The sequence below is a fragment of the Fulvia fulva genome, chromosome 1 (genome assembly GCF_020509005.1).
Source record: "Fulvia fulva chromosome 1, complete sequence".
Classification (NCBI taxonomy): domain Eukaryota; kingdom Fungi; phylum Ascomycota; class Dothideomycetes; order Mycosphaerellales; family Mycosphaerellaceae; genus Fulvia; species Fulvia fulva.
In genome coordinates, this window is record NC_063012.1 from 3,458,750 (window position 1) to 3,482,385 (window position 23,636).

At 54.8% G+C, this 23,636-nt stretch overlaps 8 protein-coding genes across 8 annotated transcripts; 5 read left to right on the top strand and 3 right to left on the bottom strand.

Moving 5' to 3' along the window:
• Positions 1–334: 334 nt before the first annotated feature.
• On the top strand, positions 335–2,654 carry CLAFUR5_00728 (Ribosome biogenesis protein ENP2; the record flags this gene model as incomplete). The annotated part of the gene is made up of 2 exons (XM_047899876.1): positions 335–551; positions 628–2,654. The coding sequence occupies 2 exons, from the start codon at positions 335–337 to the stop codon at positions 2,652–2,654; spliced, it is 2,244 nt and encodes a 747-aa protein (XP_047755978.1).
• A 115-nt stretch (positions 2,655–2,769) lies between these two features.
• CLAFUR5_00729 (Peroxiredoxin Pen c 3) lies at positions 2,770–3,387 on the bottom strand (the record flags this gene model as incomplete). The annotated part of the gene is made up of 3 exons (XM_047899877.1): positions 2,770–2,805; positions 2,862–3,259; positions 3,312–3,387. 3 exons carry the CDS (start codon positions 3,385–3,387, stop codon positions 2,770–2,772), a joined length of 510 nt encoding a protein of 169 aa, XP_047755977.1.
• Positions 3,388–3,851: 464 nt separating this feature from the next.
• On the top strand, positions 3,852–5,872 carry CLAFUR5_00730 (Putative aldehyde dehydrogenase-like protein; the record flags this gene model as incomplete). The annotated part of the gene is made up of 4 exons (XM_047899878.1): positions 3,852–4,459; positions 4,522–5,134; positions 5,206–5,635; positions 5,712–5,872. 4 exons carry the CDS (start codon positions 3,852–3,854, stop codon positions 5,870–5,872), a joined length of 1,812 nt encoding a protein of 603 aa, XP_047757194.1.
• Positions 5,873–7,640: 1,768 nt separating this feature from the next.
• On the top strand, positions 7,641–7,962 carry CLAFUR5_00731 (uncharacterized protein; the record flags this gene model as incomplete). Its single annotated transcript, XM_047899879.1, has 3 exons — positions 7,641–7,671; positions 7,729–7,835; positions 7,888–7,962. The coding sequence occupies 3 exons, from the start codon at positions 7,641–7,643 to the stop codon at positions 7,960–7,962; spliced, it is 213 nt and encodes a 70-aa protein (XP_047757195.1).
• Positions 7,963–8,099: 137 nt separating this feature from the next.
• CLAFUR5_00732 (uncharacterized protein) lies at positions 8,100–8,936 on the bottom strand (the record flags this gene model as incomplete). Its single annotated transcript, XM_047899880.1, has 2 exons — positions 8,100–8,692; positions 8,741–8,936. 2 exons carry the CDS (start codon positions 8,934–8,936, stop codon positions 8,100–8,102), a joined length of 789 nt encoding a protein of 262 aa, XP_047757196.1.
• A 3,881-nt stretch (positions 8,937–12,817) lies between these two features.
• Positions 12,818–16,276, top strand: CLAFUR5_00733 (uncharacterized protein; the record flags this gene model as incomplete). The annotated part of the gene is made up of 1 exon (XM_047899881.1): positions 12,818–16,276. The coding sequence occupies one exon, from the start codon at positions 12,818–12,820 to the stop codon at positions 16,274–16,276; it is 3,459 nt and encodes a 1,152-aa protein (XP_047757197.1).
• A 1,237-nt stretch (positions 16,277–17,513) lies between these two features.
• On the top strand, positions 17,514–18,317 carry CLAFUR5_00734 (Glycerol-1-phosphate phosphohydrolase 1; the record flags this gene model as incomplete). Its single annotated transcript, XM_047899882.1, has 2 exons — positions 17,514–17,670; positions 17,731–18,317. The coding sequence occupies 2 exons, from the start codon at positions 17,514–17,516 to the stop codon at positions 18,315–18,317; spliced, it is 744 nt and encodes a 247-aa protein (XP_047757190.1).
• Positions 18,318–18,465: 148 nt separating this feature from the next.
• CLAFUR5_00735 (Cytosolic phospholipase A2 zeta) lies at positions 18,466–20,569 on the bottom strand (the record flags this gene model as incomplete). Its single annotated transcript, XM_047899883.1, has 2 exons — positions 18,466–18,946; positions 18,996–20,569. 2 exons carry the CDS (start codon positions 20,567–20,569, stop codon positions 18,466–18,468), a joined length of 2,055 nt encoding a protein of 684 aa, XP_047757191.1.
• Between the last annotated feature and the right edge of the window lie 3,067 nt (positions 20,570–23,636).

Sequence of the window (23,636 nt, forward strand, 5' to 3'; positions counted from 1 at the left end):
GTTTCCAGCGATTGCACACGAGGGTCTGGGTCGTTCGTGCTGCTGACTGTCTGGTGTCTGCGTTAGAGCCCAGCTACCTCCTACGTCTCTGCAGACGCCGACGCCGACGCCGACGCCGACGCCGACGCAGACGCACCCGGTGGAGAGCTAGCGCCAAAGGGAAACGCCAAGGTACCTATCGAATCGGCGCTGTGTACCGAAAATGATCTCATGCGACACAGCCAACGCCAACGCCAACGCCAACGCCATCGCCATCGCAGGAAAAGCACTGGAGAGCTGCACCTACACCGCAGAGTACGGTGGCGTGCAGGTGTTGTAGTAGCAGTCGGCGGACATGAAGCTGAACACGCACGGAAAGGCGCCGGTGTACACAATCGCCGGTGCATCGACTGCACGGCCGCTACCCGAATGGCTCGCGCGCAAGAGGAAGCGCAGTCTGAAGAAGGACGCCGAGTATGCGAATCGCGTGGAGCTGCTGCAGGACTTCGGGTTTGAGGAGGCCAGCCAGTGCGTGCGCGTCAGTGAAGACGGCGAGTGGGTGATGAGCACCGGTCAGCATCTCTCCTTCGACCACATGTGTGTTCTGCTCTCCCCAGAAGCTGATGGCTGACAGACGGAACGCCGCAGGCACATACAAGCCGCAGATCCACGTCCATTACCTGCCGCATCTATCGCTGTCCTACGCCCGCCACACCAACACCGTCAATGAGACATTCATCATCCTTTCGTCAGACTACAGCAAATCGCTCCATCTGCAGACAGACCGATTCTTGGAGTTCCACACACCAGCCGGCTTGCACTACACCACCCGAATACCCCGATATGGACGAGATCTCAAGTACAACCGTCGCACGGCGGAGGCACTGGTACCTGCTGTGGGAGTCAATGCGGATGGCAACGGCGAGGTGTTCCGCTTGAACCTGGACGTGGGACGCTTTATGAAAGGCTACGAGGTGGACGTTGGGGGCGATGACATGGACACATTCGGCGGTGGCGCATTGCAAGGAGGCATCAACACCGGTTCAGTCAACTGTGCAGCTATCGCCGAAGAAAGTCATGGACTGCTGGCCTTTGGCACTTCGCTCGGAACTGTGGAGTGCTGGGACTCTCGTTCCCGAAACCGCGTCGCAGTACTCACATCGCCACGCTCAGCTGCGGATCTCGACATTGACGCACGGCCCGAAATAACCGCATTGGCTTTCGATCGCGAGGGACTGGACTTGGCTACCGGCAGTAGCAACGGGATAGTACGCACATACGACATTCGCCAACAAGCATCCGTCTGGGACAAGCAACAGGGCTACGACTATGCCATACAAACGCTCTCGTATCTCAACCCGCCATATGGCGACTCAACTAAGCTGTTGAGTGCGGACAAGAAGGGCATCAAGATCTGGGAAGCTGAATCTGGCGAGTACTGGACTGGCGTAGAACCGGCGGTAGACCTGAACCACGTCGAGTGGGTACCTGACAGTGGCATGCTACTTACCGCAAATGAGGGCAGACAACAACATTCCTTCTTCATCCCACAGCTTGGTCCGGCGCCGAAGTGGTGCGCATTTCTGGATAATCTGGTCGATGAGATGGCGGAAGATCCGGACGATCCGAACGCTTTCAAGACATCGGGCACCGCTGCCGGTGAGGTGTACGACAACTACAAATTCCTGGACACCAAGCAGCTGCGCGATCTCAGCTTGGATCACTTGATCGGCACTACGAACTTGCTCAGACCGTACATGCATGGTTACTTTGTCGATCAGAAACTGTACGAGCAGGCACGACTTCTGACAAATCCCGATATTGCAGAGCAACAGCGACAGAAGAGCATCCAGGAGAAGATCAACAAAGAGAGAGAAAGCCGGATCCGAGGGACCAAGAAAGTTGCAGTCAAGGTCAATCGAAAGTATGCCGAGAAGCTGGCAGCACAAGAAGAGGCCAACGAGAAGAGGAAAGCACAGCGTGTATTGCGACAAGGTGGAGACGAGCCCGCACAGAAGAAAGTGCGAAGCGAAGCAGATGCGGACGATGTACAGGAAGAGGAGCCCAAGGGCCTGGTCGATGATCGTTTCAAGGCGCTCTTCGAGAGCGAAGACTTCGAGATCGACGAGACGAGTCGCGAGTTCGCCATGCACAATGCATCGACTGCGCCTTCAGCTCCCGGCAAGAAGACCGGTCTTACTGCCGTGGAGGAGGAAGAACTGGACGATTCGCGTGCTCGCAGTTCTGACCATCAGGATGATGATGAGTCGGAAGCTGAAGCTCCAGTGCCCCGGAGGAAGCCAGATGAGCTTGCAGATTCGAAGGGTCGCATCGGTTCGACCTCATACAAGAAATCTGGCAAGCGGTCTCAGGAACAGCGGCAAGGGCCCACGATGCAAGTTTCCTCATCAAATCGGGCCAAGTCACGGCCTCAAGATCGACGCAACAAGTCGTTTGGCGATCTTGCTGCCACCAATTTGCCTGCTCGAGAGAAGAAAGCCACCGTATCGTTTGGTGACGAAAGGCCGTTTGGTGAGAAAGAAGTCACGTTCGCACCGTCCAAACCACAGAAGAAAAGTCATCGACAGCAGCAGGCATCGGCGGATGATGGCCGAAAGATCAGTCGGGGCAAAGAGAGACGAAGTGCGAGCGGTAATGTGTTCAGACGGATGTGATCGGGTTGCTGCCTTCCCAGCTACCCGGCCACGACACAACCCATTTCTATCGTCTAAGCCGAGATCACTCCACTTCGTTGCTCGACGGAGCTTGCCAGGCTTTCAAGCACACAGCTTACAACTTCGAGAGGATCGATTCCGCTCCGGAGACCTAAGCGCAACGATTAGTCCTGTCTCCACGGCCTACAGCCCAAGTCTACAACTTACCGTCACGTTCCCAGGGCCCTCTTCTGCATCTGCAACAGATATCGTCCCATCCTTCTCAATCACCATCGCCCACCTCCCGTTCCGATCCGCAGGCCCATCCCATCCATAATTCTTCGAGAAGAAGCTCTTTGTGTCGCTCATAAACCTAATCTTCGTATCCTCTTTCGCGCCATTGACTTTGCCCCACGCAGCCATGACCCACGAATCATTGCTCGCTATGACGACGACCAGATCGACGCCTTTTTGGAGGAGCTTGTCGAGGTTGGCGAAGTAGGGTGGGATGTGGAAGGCCTGGCAGCCAGGCGTGAAGGCGCCGGGAACGGAGACGAGGACGACTTTCTTGCCGGCGAATTCTTTGCTGGCGTCGAAGACTTGGGGCACGCCGCAGGATGTGGGGTCTGATTTGCGGGTTAGTTGAGCGGGAGTGTGAGGTGCAGGATGACTACTTGCCTGGATCTGTTATGGGTGCCCATTCTAGCTTGACGCCGTCTGGGAACTTGTCGCCGACTTTCAATGGTTTGGACATCTTTCTCGGGGGTGCTGCGAGGTCTGGGTGGTTGTGTATTTGGGTTGGCTAGAGGATGTGATAGTGGATGAAAGAGAGAGCGAGATGTCGTGGTCCTTTCGACAGTACAGTAATCTTATCCGCCTACCGGGCACTATTGGTTTTGCCCCACCTCGGGCTCCAGCTCTCGGTTGTTGAAGAGCAATGCCGATAGTCCTGTTTTGAGTGACGTGACCAGCAGAACGAGTGTGCTCGATTTTGAGGCAGCATTGTGCAACATGAACATTCCTCAGCGATGACGATTCGTCGGACAACGACTCAGACCGTTGGTCGACAGTCAAGTGAATGACGACGACTTCAGTCTGGCGGGCGACATGTTTGTCAGCGAAGAAGTCTGGGCACCCGCGCTTCTCACTTCTGCTGATGTCGGCTGTTCCTGCTCGCCTTTGCCGTTCAATCCTGCATCAGTCACGTGAAGCTGCTCAATGGACGCGTCCACGCGCATACTGCTGGACCCAAAAGTCATATCGACGGTGGTGTGTCTTCTACTCGCCTGGATCGCGTTCTTGATCCTTCGAACAGACCCGGAGAAGGCCATCGAGTTTTCTGTGCCAGCGCCTGAGCAATGCAAGCCAGCATGGCAGGGAAAGGAGTTGGACAAGCCGACCATCAAGGTCCAAAACTCTACCGCTATACAATGCTACTGTCCGGCCACTGGACAACTTCTTGGACTCGTCAATCCCTCGACTCCTGACCGCATCGACCGGGTTATTGCCAGAGCCAGTGTCGCACAGCAGCAATGGAAGGCGACCACGTTTGCCCGACGAAGGAAAGTGCTCAAGACACTTCTAAAATTTATTCTTGATAACACGGAGGACATTGTGCGCGCTGCTTGTCTGGACAGTGGAAAGACGCGTACCGACGCCATCTTTGGTGAGGTTCTTGTGACGGCCGAGAAACTCAAGTGGACCATCGACCATGGCGCGAAGGCGCTGCGTCCTGATCGACGACCGACTAATTTCTTGATGTTTTACAAGCACAATGAAATACAGTACGAGCCGCTTGGAGTCATCGCGGCCTGCGTGAGCTGGAAGTAAGAAATCTGTCCGTTGCAAATGTGTTGGTGTTTACTGTACTGATTCATTCTGCTCCTAGCTACCCCTTCCACAACCTGATCGGGCCAATCATCAGTGGCATCTTCGCCGGCAACGCCGTTGTCATTAAGAACAGCGAGCAAACGGCCTGGTCGTCCGTCTACTTCATCAACATTGTCCGCGACGCACTATCAGCCTGTGGACACGATCCCAATATCGTTCACGCCATCTCTTGCTGGCCTCAGACGGCAGAGTATCTTACCTCGCATCCTGGCATTAGTCACCTTACCTTCATAGGCAGCAAGCCGGTGGCACACGAAGTAGCGAAGAGCGCATCGAAAGTCCTGACACCACTGTGTATCGAGCTCGGCGGAAAGGATGCAGCCGTCGTCCTGGACGAGCCTAACGGCCGTGCTCTGTCAAAGTCAGAAATGAACAGGATTGCCAGTATCCTGATGAGAGGCGTCTTTCAATCAAGTGGACAGAACTGCGTTGGCATCGAGCGTATCGTCGCTATGCCTGCGGCATACGACATGCTGATCGAAATGCTCGAGCCACGCATCAGGAACTTGCGACCGGGCTACGACCTTGACCCCGAAAACGACGAAGGCGTCGACGTGGGAGCAATGGTCTCGCCCGCATCCTTCGACCGTCTAGAAGGTCTCATAGCTGAGGTGAGTACTGCAGGGTGCTAGGCATCTTCGCGTGTCTGAGACATCGCTGACCTTGTAACCTTTGCTACTAGGCGAGAGGGCAAGGAGCGAGGTCACTGATTGGGGGCCATCGCTACCACCACGAGCGCTATCCTGCCGGTCACTTTTTTTCGCCCACACTGGTAGTGGACGTAACACCACAGATGCGACTCGCGCAGGAGGAGCTATTTGCGCCCGTGTGTGTCATTATGCGGGCGAGCAACGTGGAAGAGGTGGTCCAAATTACAAACAGCACGATTTACGGTCTGGGATGTAGTGTGTTTGGCCCGACATCGTCGTCAGCAGCTCGTGACAATCTTCGGCATGTGACGACCTCAGTCAAGGCGGGCATGGTAGCAGTCAATGATTTTGCAGCCAATTACGTGGTGCAGCTTCCTTTTGGCGGCGTAGGTGGATCTGGATACGGGAGATTCGCGGGTTTAGAAGGGCTCCGTGGAGTTTCCAACGCCAAATCGATATGCCGTGAGTCAACGTGAAGGGCAGAAGGCATCGTCCGTCTGAAGTGGTGTTCGGGTACGGCTAACACCCATCTGTTTAGGAGACAAGTGGCCAGGCTTGCTGAAGACGGCTATTCCGGCTGAACTAAATTATCCCATGCGGCCCTCAGCGTGGGTGAAGGCACGTGGGGTCGTGGAGGTTGGCAACGGCGACACTCTCCGACGCCGTTTGCAGGGCGTTCGAAAGCTCGCGGGATTCTGAGCGTCTCCCAACTCTAGCCGATGGGCTACTAACATCCTTCACGAGACTCGTGATTCTTTTCATGCCCTGCATCTGGTGCGGTATGTGTGTCGTCAAGTCACGATGATCTGGGCGTTACACATGCTGCCTTTGAGGCTGCGATGCGGTCGATCAGCCAATTGTTTTTTGCGCATGCGCTCCTAGCGCGCTGCAACGACGGAGGTTGGTAGTTGTGACCGTGGATTGCAAGGGCAGCTTCGAGCTGCATTCACCATCTCAAGCTTCAGCCAATCTCGAGCTGGACGCCAGCCCACTTGACTCTCGGCATACAGCCCGTCTCCCACCTCCCTTACAGCCCACAAGACGTGGGATTCATCAGCTGGATTCGTTCATTACACTTGTTGTACAGCATACCAACGAACCTAGAGCTCTATAGAGTTTGCGTGGCTCCAATACGAGTGGGTGTAGAGTGGCAAGGGTGTAGGCTCGTGGCCTATATATTCTGCCTTCTTCGTCCACTCAACTTCTCGATACAGATTATCCATCAAGGTCTTCATACTACACAAACAACCAAACCAATCAACCTTTACCAACAACAACCTTTACACTATCAAAATGGGTGGCTGTGACTCTTGCTCGAACTCGAACTGCGCTTGTGCCCAGGGTGCGTATGCAAGCCATCTCCGCGTGTCTAAGACATCTACTGACCTTGTACCCTTTGCTTTTAGGCAGCTGCACCTGCAAGTAAATGCAACGGCATACTCGTCAACCGGCGGACAAAGGGATGGCCTGTCAAAGATCGTAACATCTCTATGGTTGCAAGCGGTGGACGGTATGAAGGGGAGGAGAGGTGTGTGATGAGAGTGGAGAGGATGGTCGTATAGGAGGAGAGTCTTTCATTTAGCTTGTGAATCAAACCAATCCCCGGGGCAAAACTCTTCATTTCCAATGTGTTTCAGCGTTGGATGCTGCATTCCTGTTCTGGTATTCGCATCTGTGATGGTTAAGGCAGGGACGAAGCGCAGTCTCGCGCGGGTTGCATCGCTTGTCAGCGATCCGATCTCGGTCAGGTGAGATGCTATCTGAGCGCCACGCAGTGTGTTGGCATTCTGCCTAACAGCCCGCGACTGTCCGCGCACCACACGACGTCCTCGATTGCCGGAGAGAGCTCCTGATACCTGACGGTCTAGCTGTGCTGGCGAACCGCGGTATGGTCAGAACGTTCGCGTGGGGCCATGGGTAGGCTGAGCCAGAGCTCTGAGTGCTTTGGCTTTGAAAGATGCTGTGTGCAGCATTCGAGGCTTCCAAGTCGTGTGCTGTCTCTGCACCGATGTCATGTAGGTACAACTCACTCGACAAGTGAAGAGCTCCCACATGTCATCTGCACGCCCCACTTCGAGCTGGATGAGCTCGGAGCTCCCTGCAAGTTTTCACGTGCGCTCTGCAAGTCATCAAGAAGCTCCATCCAATGACGTATCATGGTGGACAGATCTCACATGCTCGCAAGACGCGGCTGCCTGCAAAGCAACATCAGTCTAGCCAATGCCACCCAAAACGACCGGTACAAGTGGTAAAGCTCAGGGTCCAAGCAAGCAAGAACTCGAAGCGATCAACAAGTACCTAGCACAGCGTCCAGACTTCGACAAGCTGTTGAACCAAGCTCCAGTAGAGACCACGGCCGGTACATCGAAGAAGGAAGCGACGGAGTACGAAAGAGCTCTCAAAGAAGCTGTTGCTGCCAGCACGAAGTAGAACCGCCCGCAGCGCAGCCCTCAAAGCCACCGCAGCCATGCCTGTGATTCCTCAAGATAGTGACAAAGGTCATTCGGTCCGATTCATCCAGTCTCTATTGACAGTCGGCTGATGAGACACTGCAGAGATGAAGGAGCAGCTGAGCCAGGGAGCAAAAGATGCCAAAGCTGCGAAAGATGAACGACAAGGCAACGTGGCAACAGCAGAGCAGCACAAGGCCAATCTCGGTCCAGTAAGCACCGCCCAAGTGTGGTTGACATCGGTATGAAGCTAACAGGCGGCAGGCAATAGCAGAGAACCTCCCAGAGCCTGCGAGCAAGGAGGAGCTGAAGAAACGATCCGAGGAGCTCAACAAATAGTGTTGAGAGATGCGAGGGCTGTAGGACAGAGTCATAAGATCCTGACTACCTCTCGATTGAAGGCTGCGACGGGCTTTCCTGCTGCTTTCTTCCCTCGATGCATAATAGCCAACGTTTCCGTTCGCTGTTCATCATGTCTATGGTGGTATCTCTTCACCCTTCCAATCCCAGCATTTGCCCCTATCATCCACTGCGCGACTGTTGATGACCTCCATCAACTTTTCTGCTGCAAACTCGGTACTGAAGAGCTTCCCCTCTTTGACATTGTTCCAAAACTCTTTACTGAGGTCTGTCTTGACCGTTCCGGGATGCAGACTGATGCTCAGAGCATTATCGCCGGCGCTCGTCCGCAGGTAGTTGTCGAAAGTTTTGGTGAGCTGGTTGACAGCAGACTTCGAAGCCCGATAGCTGTACCAGCCTCCCAGGCGATTGTCGCTGATCGACCCAACCCTTGCTGACATATTGGCCCACACAGCATGATCCGGCAAGCCCGTTGATGACCCGACCATGGTAGACTTGCGCGGTAAGAATGGCGATAAGTGCTTCATGAGCAACAGTGGCCCAAGTGCGTTTGTGCGGAAGGTGAGAAGGGCATCGTCGTAGTTGATTTGATGTGGCGCCTTCTCGGGGAATAGTAGGCCTGGTATGCACAGCGACAGCCTCAAGTACGACTTCTTCTTGGGCAGGACCTCGCTGATGGTCTTCGCTGCTTCCTCCACGACGTGTTCGTCTGTTGCTGGTCAATACATGCTCTCAGCATTGCTCGTCTAGTCCTCACCCAGCACGTCTAGCTTCACGACATGAAGCCTGTCTTCTTTGACATCTCGCAACCCCGAGAGGATATTCTCGCGGGCCTGGTCGAGATTTCTGCGAGCTGTCGCAACGACGGGGACGTTGGTGGTCTGGAGGAGTCGTCGCGAGAGCTCTAGCCCAATGCCTCTCGACGCCGGACTGACGAGCGCCCAGGGCTGCATTGCGATCACACGAATAGCGCAGTGGGTTACAACATGGCACGACACATGGCTGACGGCAACGACAGCAGCGCCAGCCAGCCGGTCTTGCTGTGATGATGCATTTCGAGTCCCGCCAGATCGGAAACACGAGATTGAGTTCTGAGATCGGGCCCAAGTTGCATGTTGCTGGGAGAAACTCGTGGCACTTCTGGCGGGATACATGCACGTTGCCAACTGCAAGACATTCATTCGCAACGCTACAACATTGTCAGCCCTCCAACATGGCTCCTGAGTAGATGTGCCTGTAGCCTTGCTTCGTAGTTCCTTTCGACCAGCCTTAGGTCTAGCACAAATACTGTACACTGGACCGGCGGTCTGATCGACTCAGCCTCGACTTTCGACTGGCGGGATTATGTCGACTTCTCAACGTCCAATGATGCTTCTGTCTATCTCTCCATGGCATTGATTTGTATACTTCGCTCGCTGTCGTCCCACTTTCCACCCATCACCATGCGATGATGCCTCTCCGCCGCAGCAACGATTGGAAGCGGTCGGTATGCTACGTCGAAAGGCCCTGCTCAAGCGGCTGAGAAACAGCACGCCTTCGAAGACTGGAACCAAGCTCGAACGGGTAGCAGTAGCAGCATCAATCAGTGCCGACAAACCAATCTTGAGCAATACAATTGCTTCAACGATTGGTAAGGCAGTCGTCGAGCCCAGATATGCTCTGTCAGTCGGTAGCTCACGAGGTATACATACAAAATTCAGAGATTTGCCACGTTCACAGTTGACCAATTCAATTACAGGGCTATTGTCTACAAGAACGGTCCAGCCCATATTTGTTTCTCCGTCTGTGAGAAGGCGTGCAGCTGATCCTACGAATATTTCGGCACCACGCAAGCGAACAATTTTAAGGCGGCGGCGGGTGTCAAATCGGTCCCCTTCTGAAGTACGAATCCTGAGCAGACATGGTGATATCCGGCAGCTCAGATCGTATCTCCGGCATAAGGACGTTGTTCTCATAGCTATCGACACGGAGTCAGAAAGGCAAGGGCGCATATCGCACGTTGTCGAGGTCGGACTCTCTGTGCTCCGCACGAGAGACATCCACAATCTTGAACCTGGTGCTCATGTCAAGAACTGGGTTGCAAAGGTCAAACACCACCACATTGTTGTCGATATCACGAGATATCCATCACGCAGGATGCAAAACTCCAGATTTGGCAGAAGTCTCTTTCTGTCACCTCTTGATGCTAAAGATGAGCTCCTCTCCATCGTGAAGTCGTCTTTGCGCGACATTGGCACAGACAGCCTCGCCTTCGTGGGTCACTCGGTCGCGAAAGATATTTACGCCATCCTGCACAGTCCTGGCCTGGCTACCGACCTGCTGGATATGAGTCGCCCTGGTCATACGATCTTCGACACCTTTAGCTTGGCGATGGATGCGCAACGAGAGGGTGCTTACCTTCCGAGGAAAAACTTATCAGACTTGGCTCGTTCGCTCAAAGCCGATCCTCGGTATTTTAATGAGGATGGTTCGGTCATCGGTTGGCATTGCGCTAGCAATGACGCAGCATATACTATGGCACTACTGTTATTGTTTGGAGGTACGTAAGCACCCAGGAGAGTCCAGCCATGAATATGCGCAGGCATTGTTGCAAGACTTTTAAAACGTGCTTCTTGAGCAAAGCTGACATCCAATTCTTCTGAACAGCTCATTGGCAAGACATGGTTCAGACAGCGACCCCCTTTACGGGTAGATCCAGAACAAAGTCGCCTAGCATCCAAGCTGCAAGATCGTGGTCAGGCTGGCTGTTCGGCATTATACAGAGGACGTTCTTTGGCAAGTGATGGACAGAATGAGCTTCAGAGTTGAGACTCGACAATTCGGACGGGGCTCATGCCTCGTATGCTCGGCGAGTATTGCTTATGGCATGAGATACCAACCAGTCACAGCGGACTGTCAAATACAGCCGAAAGACATCGAGATTGAATGATTCTCGAGGCGGATGTTGTTTGGGCGTCACACGAAAGGCCTGTATAGATCGATGGTGCATTGTCGATGTCGATTCGGATAACATCTCCAGGGGTCATTTCGGATTCTCAGCATCTTGGAAGCGTGTCGAAAAGTACGCCGTTTTGTCAGCCAATGCATCCTTGTCGTGAGAGGATATACCCGCGCGCTACCGAAATGCTGAGAATCCAAAATGACCCCTGGAGATGTTAGAGCATATGCAATACCGCCAGCCATATCGTACGCACTTTAGGGACGAGAAGATCGATGAGAGACTTTCTTGTGTCATTGGCGTATGCCGTGACAGTTGTTTGTACCTGCAGACAGTGCTCGGTTCAGAGACAGGTGGATACTTGGCTGTTCTGGCGTCATCCCTGCCGCGAAAGTGAGCGATGAACCTTGAAGCTTCGGAGCCTTCAAGGTTCCCTTCCACTTCGCTGCCGTGAGCAGCCTGGCGAACGTAAGCGTTTGGAGCGGAGGTATAAAAAGCTCCTTCATGGATTATGATACAGTGGCTCCCACGTGGTCCTGCTCGCCTAGGCACGGGTTGGTAGGCGAGTAGCTAGACATGCAGCTTTCTCCTCAGCTCTCCTCTTTGCTTCCACAATGACCCGAGCGGGCGGTGGTACAGGCATCCTGCACAAATAGGAGTCAAAGTGTGCTGACGAGTGTGATGCGTTTCGAAGACATCTGTGCTCGTATCGATGGTACACAGGCTCGGCGCATGACGGACAATCTATGTGATATGCGCACGGGGATGGGTGGGAAGATCGGAGGCTGTCAAGAGAGACTTGGCAGAAAGCGATACATAAGTTATCAAAGATACCGCGTCAGGAACAGTAACCTATGTACAATGTACCGTGACTCCATTCAGGTTGTGCCAGGAAGGTGCCGAGCCAAGCAAATAGCCATGATGGGTGCTCGGTAGTCAGTGGTGTGGCTCTCGGACGGAACGTAGCGTGACGAACGAATTCTCACATTGCCAGCTCCACATCTCTTCGCACACTGAATACTGCTGCTCACGCCTGCATCTGCACCTGTCTCTTCCAGCTGGTCGTTTCTGATCGAGCTTGGGATAGTGCTGTGTTGTTGGGATACGTGCGCGGTTGTCATCAGCAGAGCGGAGCGTGAGACAGCAAGGCAGAGGGAAAGAAATTTGTTATTAGCTGGTGCTTCCACTTCCAACATCGACCTCTGCGCCAGCAGATCGCTCCGGCGCACCACCCCCTCGTCGTCACCACCGCCAAACACCACACGCAACACTCCAATCGATCGCCGGCGTCGAGCAGACATTTCTCCACGACATCACCCACCCGCCGTCTCCACGATCCCGCAGTTTGGTAGGCATCTCTCCATCTTCCCGTGCACCACCACCCACCACCCACCACACACCACCCACCACCCACCGCGGCCTGTGTCTACGCGGCACGCCTCACCACCGCAGCACCGCCATCGCCATCGCCATCGCGTTTGCCCGCATATTTGCTAATCGATCGGGCTTGCAGTCGCTTGCTGCAGTCACAAGCTCACCTCACGACCGCACCTCTCACCTCCGACGCGAATTTACTCCGCGCTCCATCACTCAGCCATCGTCACCACTGCGAGCTCCGACAACGACCTACGAGGTCTCATCCATCGCCGACATTTCTTCTCAGCCACAGCTCTACAGACCGAGGTACACATAACAGATCCCTGGTAGGTGTCGTGTGCGTGCGGCGGCAACAGCGGCAGGCAGTTTTCTGCGAAAGGGCAGACAGCGAAGCGGCGACCGCGTCTCTGGGACAATCTTTGGAAAACGCCCGAGTGGGCAGCCCGAGTCTGGGAAGTGAGTAAGTGATACGACTTCGAGTCCACACGTCACTGCAAATCGCAGCATTCTATCAGCGCAATGGCGGCGCTCAACCAGAGCCCCAGCGGCTTTTCATACGCGCAGGCCGCCAAAGGCCGGAGTTTGACCACACCCTCCAAGACGCCTTCCAGTAAGGTAACCTCAGGCACAGCGACACCTGCGACTGGCGCCTTCTCAGAACTCGGTCCGAATAGCAATTGGGCAGATGATGTGGAGGCTACAGTTGGGGACAAGAACACGGACACGCGGAAGGTATCCTCAGAGCAGTCAAAGTCTCAAGCCAAAGACAGCGCCGTGGAGCGCACCAAGTCTGAAAGCAGACCGCCAAATGGCTCGTCAGGAGTATCGACCCCAGACCTTACTGCTTCGTCTACCAGCACTAGCAACCCCGACGAACAGTTCCCAGCACAGAACGGCACTTCGTCCTCGGACACGACCTGGGAGACGAAGTCGCAGAACTCTGCGCAGAACTCAGAGCCGGCATGGATTGCAGAGCGCAAGGAGCGACAGAGTGGGAGCCCGGGAGAGGAGGGCAAGGGTCGACGCGGCAAGAAGGAGCCCAAGGAACCCAAGGAACCCAAAGAGTCGGCGACGAGGCCGGCCACGCCCAAAGCAGTCGTGTTGACTGATGCACCTCCGCCGGTGGTCAACCCGTGGGCCAAGCGTATGGAGACCGCCAAGGCGAAACCAACCGTTACACCATCGGCCCCCAGGTCGGCAGCTCAGCCAGAGACCAAGGAGAATCAACAACCTAGTTCAGAGTCACGGAAGAATGCGAGCTCAGTCACGACTCTGCCACGTGAGGTTGCCACCCCAGCAGCGGCAGGAGCAGATGTCAAGAAGAGTACATCGCAAAGTAAGCGTGCCAGTGATGCGCGCCACAATGCCCGTCAGAGCTCAAAGCAATCTGCAGAAGATGCACACAAAGATAGCGGAGCCGCCGCTCCTGCCAAAGCCATGCAGCGCGAGCACCAGAGTCTGCCGAATCTTACAGCAGTACCACCTCCTGTCAAGGATGATGTTGCATGGCCAACTCCAGAGACCGCCCAGGAAAAGGAGCGCAAGGACACACAAACAGAAAAGGAAGTCGAGGACAATGCTGATGCCGAAGCTACTGCCGGTGCTAAGCGAGAGAAGACGAAGTGGAAGCCCGTTCCTGTAACGCCGACGATCGTATGGCAGACCGAGGAGATGAACCGCCCACCACGTGGGCAGAATGGCGAGAGAGGAGGTCGCGGCGGCAACGGAGCTCGAGGACGTGGTGGGTTCCGTGGTGCACCCAATGGCTCCAAGGGTGGCGATCGCACAGCACCACGCAATGGCAGCTCTGAGGGCGAGGCTAAGAGCGCTGTGGAACCATCGACGGCATCAAATTCCAACAATCAACGATCAAATGGAAGCCAATCACAAGAGGATGGCTTGGTCTATGCACCAACACAAACCAACGGCCAATTGTCTTCCACCGAAGAGACTACCACTATCAGCGCCACGGCACCAGTCTTTGATGCAAGGCGATCATACTCGTCCAAAATGGAGCCTGCAAGTGCTGGTGAACAGCAAGATATCAAGATACCGGAGCCGATACCGCGCCAGAGCCACCCCACCGCTCAAGTGAGCGACGCAGCCGATAGTTCTGAAGCTGCGCGCGATGGTCCCACGATTCGCCGAGTCCCCTCCGATGGCAGGAAGGAAGCGCGCCCATTCGAGTCTCTTGGTGGCAAGGAATGGAATGGCGCATCACGTGGAGGAGGGAAGCGTGGCGGACGCGGCCGTGGTGGCTCGCGCGAATACTCCAACGGCCACCAAGCAAGCCAACCTTTTGTCAACGGTCATGCTGACTTCGTCAACTCCTTTGCTGGAGTTCCACCGTCGCCGTCAGCATATCCGACATCTCGGAGTCCATACCCCTTCACACAACAAGGTCGGGGTGGTTGGCAACGTGGTGCCTCACGGTCGCAGTCGATCCCTCTTGAGAATGTGTATGGTGGGCGACAATTCTGGCCTGGTGGTCAACTTCCACCAATGCAGACTTACATGCCAGGCATGTACGACTACCAAAGTGGTGCGCCCTACACTGCTGTGCCGTTCCACCCAATGGCTGAGCACCAACAACTTTTAGACATGGTCCACACGCAGCTGGACTACTATTTCTCCATGGACAACTTACTCAAAGACATGTTTTTGCGCAAGAATATGGACGGCCAAGGCTTTGTGTTCCTCGACACAATTGCTAACTTCAACCGTGTCAAGCAACTCACCGCTGACAAAGAAATTATCAGAGCCGTGTGCTTGCGCTCTGACACCATCGAGATCCGTGTGGGTGAGGATGGAAAGGAACGACTACGTCGTCGCGAGGGTTGGGAGCAATTCGTGCTGCCCAATGAGCAACGCGAAACGGCTGCGCAGACCGAAGGACCACAGATTTTGCAACGCCCCGAGCAGCCTCACTTGCAGTTCTGGACGCCGCCGTCGATGTTCCGTGGCCCACCGTCCGCTGGAATACCTGGACGACGCTCGTACGACTCTGGGTTTCCCATGAATGGAGGCGTCCCTGGCTTTGCCCCATTCTCACCATTGGCGGAAGCGCCATATGGTGATTTCACCAACGGCGAGGAAGGTCGCGGACGCTCGGCCAAGTCGCCTATCCAGGACTCGAGCAGTTCACCTGGACCGCAGGCATTCCTTGGACATCGAATTGGCGATGATTCCGAGCCAGATGTCTTTCCCAATCAGAACATAGAGGCGCTTACCGTTGTTGTCAGGCCTGGCCTGCAGCGATCGTCGGTGCCGCATCATCACGCAGCTTCTAGGACTTTTTCAAACGGCTCTATAGATACTCGCAGTATCCAGGGAGAGCTTGAAAAGTCTGCGGATGACGCTGCCCAGCCGACCACCAATGGCGAGCCCGTTGTCAATGGTGACCACAACGGTGCAGCCCTATCTCGCCACACAAGTCCCACCCTCGGGCGCTCTCCGGAGAAAGGGAACAATGAACAAGATCTTGCACTCTTTTGGTGCAAGGACAAGGAGTTGCCACAGGAGAAGATACCACAAGATGGAACTACCGAGCCTTACATCACGCTCAGAGCCAAGGCTATCAAGCAACGAGACGAGGCCGCCACCGGCAACTGCCCCTACGACCTGGATGTCCTCTACCAATTCTGGTCACACTTCCTCATTCGTAACTTCAACAAGTCGATGTATCGCGAATTCCAGGAGCTTGCTCACCTTGATGCCCAAGAGCGACGCAATGGCGTAGGGATGCGCAACTTAGTCCTGTTTTACGCCAAGGCTCTGTCAAGCACCAACCCAATCCGCGACAACATCATCAGAGATTATGTGGCACTGGTCAACAACGAGCCTCAAATCCTGGGTGGAGCTGCTTACAAGCAGCTGCGTCAAGCATGGCGTGACGGCGCACTTAACCTGAAGAATCGCAAGAAACTAGCTGACATCCTCGACGAGGCGCTAAAAACCAAGCTGGAGGGACAAGCTTGAGTGTGGGCGACACCTCGTTGCCGATGAATAAATGCTGCCGTGTAATGATCTGGGAGGATCACCGAGACTGCAGCTGCTGTGCTGGCCTCTTCATGACGAAGCTGCGATTCAAACCATGCCACCGCTTGAGACAGCAAGGCCTCATGATTGCAGCACCATGGAGAATAGAACAAACACGATAATTCGAATGCCGTTCTCACACCACCGGGATCGTCGCAGGAATGTGTGGATGTATTGGCGATGATCTCGACCTTGTTTCGCGGCGTTACTGGCGTTATCTTCTTCTGGACGGTGCATATTTCGCCCTCGTACAAAAGCATGACCTTATACCTGTTCATTGACGACTACCGGCTGCATAGATGATGGGAGCTTCGGGTATGGGTTGGCGTTGGGAGTGTGCTGATCAACGACCCTTCGCCTTGAAAGTTCCGTGGATACACTCAATTCTTTTCTGGGCTATGCAGCGGATGCTTCGACCACGGGCTGGCGTATTTGCTCTCCGAAATATTGACAGACCCATTCAACGATGATGTTGCATCGCAAGGCGAAATCTTGCGGCAGCAAGAAGCTGCTGCAGCGCAGCTGTTTATGTATTGAAATGCTATTGCTGTTTTGCGAGTCTTGGGGAGGAGGGTCATCGTGTCAGAAGAAGCCATCAGCTTAATGCATAGCCTTAGGTGCTCACAATAGAACACCACTCCTCCACACGCGATCTGTCAAACTGCTCGTCCAAGACCACTGTGGCTATGTAGGAGAAACGCAGGTTGTTCATCATTGTGTACAACATCTTATGATGCAGAATGTGTGCCCGATGTAGCGTTCTTTCATCATAGTCAGACAGATCTCCTCGAACATGTGCACTGTCGTTCACCGTCTTCCAGTCTCGTTGAAGTTTCGCTCGTTGTCCCTGACCCGCAAGACCTTGGTGACGGCCCCCCAGCGGACTCGCCCAAAGAGGAAAGTCCGCCCGCAAATGATACCCGACATTTCTTCACAAGGCAGGGCAACGACCGTGCAAAAGTGTAGATTTCACTTCGTATATGTGCCGTAAGCATTCGTCCATCGGAGTAGGTCAAGTGAAACACACTCGCTCACCGCACAGGGTGTTTGATCCGCATCACTACTCGGCTCACAACACACGCAGATCAGAACGGACTACTCTTGCACAATCTGAGCCCCATCGCAGCACCATAAGCCCAAGCAGCAGCTACATCCATACAAGCCAACATCCGTCAACATGCCGCATCACGAAGAAAACAACTTCTCCGCGCCAGCCGAACTGCACGACTTTGCCGCCCTACTCTTCGACATGGACGGCACCATCATCGACAGCACAGATGCCATCGTCAAGCATTGGCACCAGATAGGAAAGGAGATTGGCGTACCAGGTGACGGTAAGTGACTCGCATCGTGATCTGAACACGTTTGAATCGTTTGCTAACAAAGCATGACAGAAATTCTCCAAACATCCCACGGACGAAGAAGTATCGATGTCCTAGCCATCCTCGCCCCGGACCGTGCAGACTGGGACTACGTATGCCAAGCCGAAGGCGTCATCCCCATCAACTACGGCCATGACGCTGTCGAGATCCCTGGTAGTAGAGCCTTGCTCGATCATCTAGAGAGCGCCAATGCACCTTGGGCAATCGTCACTTCCGGAACGAGACCGCTCGTGACTGGCTGGCTGGATCGCATGAAGCTGGCGCATCCCAAGTACATGGTGACGGCGGAAGAGGTCCAGCACGGGAAGCCTGATCCTGAGTGTTACAGAATGGGTGCTTCGCGGTTAGGGTTTGGCGAGGGTGGTAAGGCAGTTGATCCTAGTGAGATTCTGGTTCTCGAGGACGCTCCGGCGGGAATGAGGGCGGGAAAGGCAGCGGGCTACAAGGTTGTTGCGCTGGCGACGACACATGATGTTGCGAGGCTGAAGGAGGCAGGTGCGGATTGGATTGTAAGGGATATGAGGAGTGTTACTCTGCAGCGTGTCGATGGGAAGACTGGTCGGGTCAGTATTGAGATTCGGGATGCATTGGTGGCATGAATGACAGCTTGAGGAGGAGGGATTTTGCTTTTTATGAGTGTTGAGAGAGTCTTTCAGCGAGCAGCGGTGAATCAAATACTACATTAGACAAGATCAGCGATAGATCTATACAGATTTTCAGCAAGGCAATCGGCGACAATGATTGGCCCTACCTTACCACCGAATCGGCCTTGCCATGCTCCATATCCAAGCGACCTTGACGGTCAGCCTTCTTCCTCTGCCAAGCTTCGTGCAGTGCTTCCTTGATAGCACCTTGCCCATCGTCAAAATTCGCCCTGCACACTTTGACCAGCATATCTACCTGTTCAGGAGTCCAAACCAGATTAAACGAGCCAGAAAATTTAGCAGTTGAAGGATCAAAGTCCGCTACTGCTTTCTCGTTGGGTAACAACGGCATGTAAACCATCCCGCATTCCCTCCGGTACGTCGGAGCAGGTGGGTTGAGTACTTTCCTGCCATAGGAGTCAACCACAGTCTTTGGTCGTTCACACGGGATGCCGTCGTATAGTTGAGCGTATAAGCCATTGAAGCGGTCGGGGTCTTTGGGGTCTTCGCCAGGCTTGATATCGTGTCGTTTGGTGAATTTCATGCCTCGCCGGCTGCCGATTTGATCGACTCTCTCGGGAAAGCTGCGTCTTGTTCAGCATTGATTCGCCAAAGGGGCGAGGCAGAACTTACGTATCTTTCTGGACATCACTTGATGCATCCATGTTGATTATGACGTCCACTTCGCGGCTTGGATTCAGGAGCACGTATGTTGGACAATTATTGTCCATGCCGGAGTCTATCAGATGAATACGCAGAGAGTTCTCTAAGCCTGGTGGCCTGCCTTCTCCATTTTTCTCTGGTGTGTAGTGGAACATGAAATTGTGCTCATTACACGCATGAAGCGGATGGTGGTTGTGGAACTCCTCCGTCCCTTCCTTGCCCCATAGCTTGGTGATGCCATGTGCCAGCTTGTGGATGGAGTTGCCCAAGAAACCTGAGGGTAAATTGCGGCTGATAGTGGCTATGTAGGATGTGAGTGGTCCAGCTGGTGCGCTTGTAGCGAGACCAAGTAGGAGCGCGAGAGATTGTTCTGGTAATTGCATAGTCGACTTGCCTTCTTCGAATGGCCTTCCGAAAGCCCAGGTTGGTACCCATGCCTGGATCTCATCGCAACCAATCTCGTATGGGCTGAACTCGAACCACTGGAACCATGCTTCCGGAGCTTCGGCGTGATCGCCTTGAGAATGATCTGCGTCTTTGAAGGGATGTTCTGGGTCTTCCCAGTCCTTCCACGGTCTTTCATGGCGGATTGCGGTCAGCAGTGGAAGCGGCTCACTACCATCATCTGTGTACTGTCTAGCACTCGAGTACTTGTACCAAGATCTCTGATAGCCAGTCACCTCCTTGTGAGCACTGCCTCCTGGATGTCTTACTGGGTCGTCTTGGAAGAAGATCCACCCGGTCGTGAAGACAGAATAAAGGTCCATAGCGACAGTCTGCAGACCACTTCTTGACTTGTGTATTAATGGTCCTAAGGTCACTCTTGCACCACCAGAAGCGCTCAAGATTGTGCGTATCGCGTCTCCTGACAGTGGATGGTATGGCGAAAAGCGCTTCTTGCAATGATCAATCACAGCCTGCATGCTGACCTTGCCAAACGTGTAATAGGCTGCAATCGACCAGCAAGAGCCAGACACCCCTGATACGTAAGCCAAGCAGTCCCAGAGACCAGTTTTCTTCATCTCATCGGCATAAGCTAATGCTCCAATCATGGCACGAAAACCACCTCCACTGCCGCCAAACGCTACTATTGGTACATCTTCAGCGAGAACTTCGTCGGAGTTCAGACCAAGATATCGTGCAAAGTTGTCTCTGGCGTTGAGCTTTCGTTTCGCGAGAAATGCTTGCTCCTCCGGACAGAGCTCGATGCCACGACGGACCTGCGCTATCTTGGTGATCTCAGGAAATAGGTTAGGGTCGTTGATCTCATGCTTTACGCGAGTCTCAAGAGTAGCCACCCCGCCCATAATCTTGATGTCGGTAATGGCTTCAGGAAATGCCGGCATGATGACTTTCTGATAGAATGCAGAAGCTTTGCCTTTCAAGAACCCGTGCTTCTTTTCGTGCTCGTCTTCGATCCTCATCTTCTCGAGGTTATCGAGATGATCCGTGGAGTCACTCAAATCCTGCTGGATGTGCACGTCTTGCTCATATCGCCGCTGCTGCTTCATTTCGGACGCACGAGAATTGAATTGGTTTGACATAGTGACGCTGCCTGCATTGCCATGTGCGAGTTTTCTATTGCGGCTACGCTGGTGTTGCGTGGACCTACCGCAGCGTTTGCGGTATTAAATGCGTGAAAGTGACAGCTCCTCAGATGTTGCAACTCATGCGCACATACTGCTCTGGCACATGTGGCCAAGCTTCGACCTAAGATTGGTATCGTACGGCCCATGGTCGTTGAGCAACCAGAACTGAGATGGAGTGAGTAGCCAATGAGGAAGTCGTGTTGATAGCACGAGGTGCAAGCTTTATTCACCATGTTTATCAGACGCGAGGTTTGTGCACGTCATATCTTGCAGCTGGAGATTCAAATAGCAGGCCAAAGGATAGGACATTGATGTGCTCTGCTGTAGAAGGGTTACCTGGCGGCTTGTTGCGTCAATTGATCCAGACCCGGTCAACGGATATGCTGCTGCATGGCGAGAAGACAGGAACCTACTGTACAAAGCTCACTGACCGACGGGCTCATGAGCGATGCTGTGACACGGAGATGCGCTCATAAGGTGACGTTCGATATGCCGCGTGGCCGCGCAGCACCGAGGTCATGCATCGCGAGGTAACAACAAGCATGCTGTGCAGCAGATCGTGGCGACAGTACCGGCGAGGTGGCTCTGGACGTGCTGCAGGCCGAGTCAAGCAACAACTCCCTCCTTGCGGTGTCTTGATAACGCGACTTGCGTCACACCAGGCTTTCTCGTGCCATGCGATTGCTGCAATGGGACTCGATCGGTTCCGAGTAGGAGGAGCGACGGGCATGTCTAATTCGTGTGCAACCATGTGATCGCATGTTTCTGCCACGCATGTCGTTGTTGCTGTTCCATTTTCGTCCTGCTCCATCATGGTGGTGATACAAATCTGCATTGTGCTACTGTGTCACCGCCCGAGGCGCGGATCCACCTGCAAGGAACGAAGGCCGCCCAGAGGAGCACAGGTCGTGCAGATTTGTTGTTGAGCAGCGTGTCGCGGAGTGGCCGTCAAACAAGTCGGCAAGTCGAGTTTCGGGTAAAGATAGCATTTAGGCGCGGCACGGACGATCGCTAGAAGGAGTGCTTTCGGGACCTGAGTAGACAAGACAAAACGAACTAATTGATCGGACCGGTTTAGTGAGACGTTCGCCCTGATATTGATTAAGAACTGCTAGGCACGCTAGGTCGCGACAGAGCTGCGCGGCTTGAAGCTTCACGGCTTGCTCCACAAGCTCAGTCTCATCAGTCGGGAGTCGGGAGAAGTTGGAGCGTGCTATTGGAAGCCATGCGAAGGTAAATTCTTCGGGACCTGCGTGGAAATTGTTGTTCTATGCGCTGCCCCTATCCGCCGTGGCAGCGTGGCAGCGCGAAGCCACCACGCGTCGATGCTTGTCGTGAATCGTGACGATGCTGTGGACGGCGAGTCGCCGGGATGTGCGCTCACTGCTGCTGCGCTGTCAACACGACTCGGAAGCGAGTTCCAGGTTGGCGTCCGCGGGCAAGGAGCTGCGGGTCATGTCGTCGCTTTACGAGACACACTGGTTGATGTGGTGGTGGCACAGGCAGGGCTACGAAGCAGATTAATATCTAGATGAGGGCAGACGAAAGAAGAAGGCTTCCAAATAAGCATAACGATGACCCGTGGGCCGTACGACGGCTTCGCACCAGCATCGATAGTCGCCGATGTTGAATGTTCAGTTCTGGTGTGGGTGATGCGGTGCAGCGCGTTGATTGATGCGGACCTTGCTGCCGTGAGATGTGTTTAACCCCAATTCTGGATAGCCGCCGTGTGCGGAAAACAGGCTCATCACTGGCGCCGAGTTAGCGCTGAGCGCAGGGCAGCTGTGCCATTTCCCCCATCGCGCATCTCCTTCCGCCGTCGTGTCGCTGGGATGGTGCTGAGGGTACGCTCGTCAGCGAAGGCAACTCGCGCGCGAAGATGTGCTGCGACGCATGAGGCTGTGCGGAGCATGAGCGCTCCGGCGGCGAAACAGTATCATCAATGACAAGACCAGACAGGAGAGCGCTCGCACGAGTTGCAGCAGAGCGGGCTATTTTAAGCCAAAAGTGGAGGAGCGCCCGCAGCTCCTCCACGGTCCACCCACCACGACCAATGGACGGTAGTCGCTGTGGCTCCTATCCGCTGACGCTGCAGCTGCTAGCCAGGGCAGGGGGGAGGTGCTGTCGGCGTAGAAGCAGTACTGCCCGGCGTAGAGCGCGCGGGCAGCAGGCGTAGTGCGCTGCTAGAGGTGCTGGGCGTGCTGCAGCAGAGTGCAGGGATCACAGCAGCCGCGAGTTGTGGCTGTTCTGTTTGGCTGGTGAGAGAGTGCGGCCAGGCTCGCAGCCAGTCAGCGTCGGCGGGTGCAGCCTCTCGTCTCCCTTCGTCTGGGGTGAAAGGTGAAGCGTGAAAGATGCGACGACAGCAGCCGCAAGCCGTTTCCGTTTCTCCTCCTTCACCTCGCTCTAACCCACGCTCGCTCGCTGCAGTCCGCCGTCCGTCCACCGCTACCACTGCGCCTCACCTTCGTTATTCCTCGTTCGCGTCTTCTTTGTATGTAGCTATCCGCGGGTGCATACACTCTTCCACTGCACTATCGATCATAGCGTCGAAACGCCCTGCCCGACCGCAGTCACTCGCTTTTTGGATCATCAGCCGGGAAGGCCGCTGGACGCCGGGGAAGCCTGGACGCACTCTGCACGCACCACACGCACCGCACGCACCGCACGCACCGCACGCACCGCACGCACCGCACCTCGAGGCTGCCGCGACCAGGCCTGCTACTGCTACTGCTGCTGCTGCTGCTCTTGCTGCTAGGAAGCGGAGCACCAACACACGAACGATTGCGAAAGTTGGCTGGCTGGCGGCACTGAGCAGACCGCGCCGGTGCCTTACCTGCCGACCGGCGCTGCGCTCGCCGCCCGACCTTTTCTTGGGAAACAGCCCAGGACTCATACAGCTGTGCCTGGCAGTGCGCAGCACAGGGCACTGGGGACTAGGATCGGCCAGGAACGCGGAATTGGTGCTGACGGGAGGTAGCGTCAACGTCAACACCCGGCACGCAGCGTAGGTTCGCCGACCTTG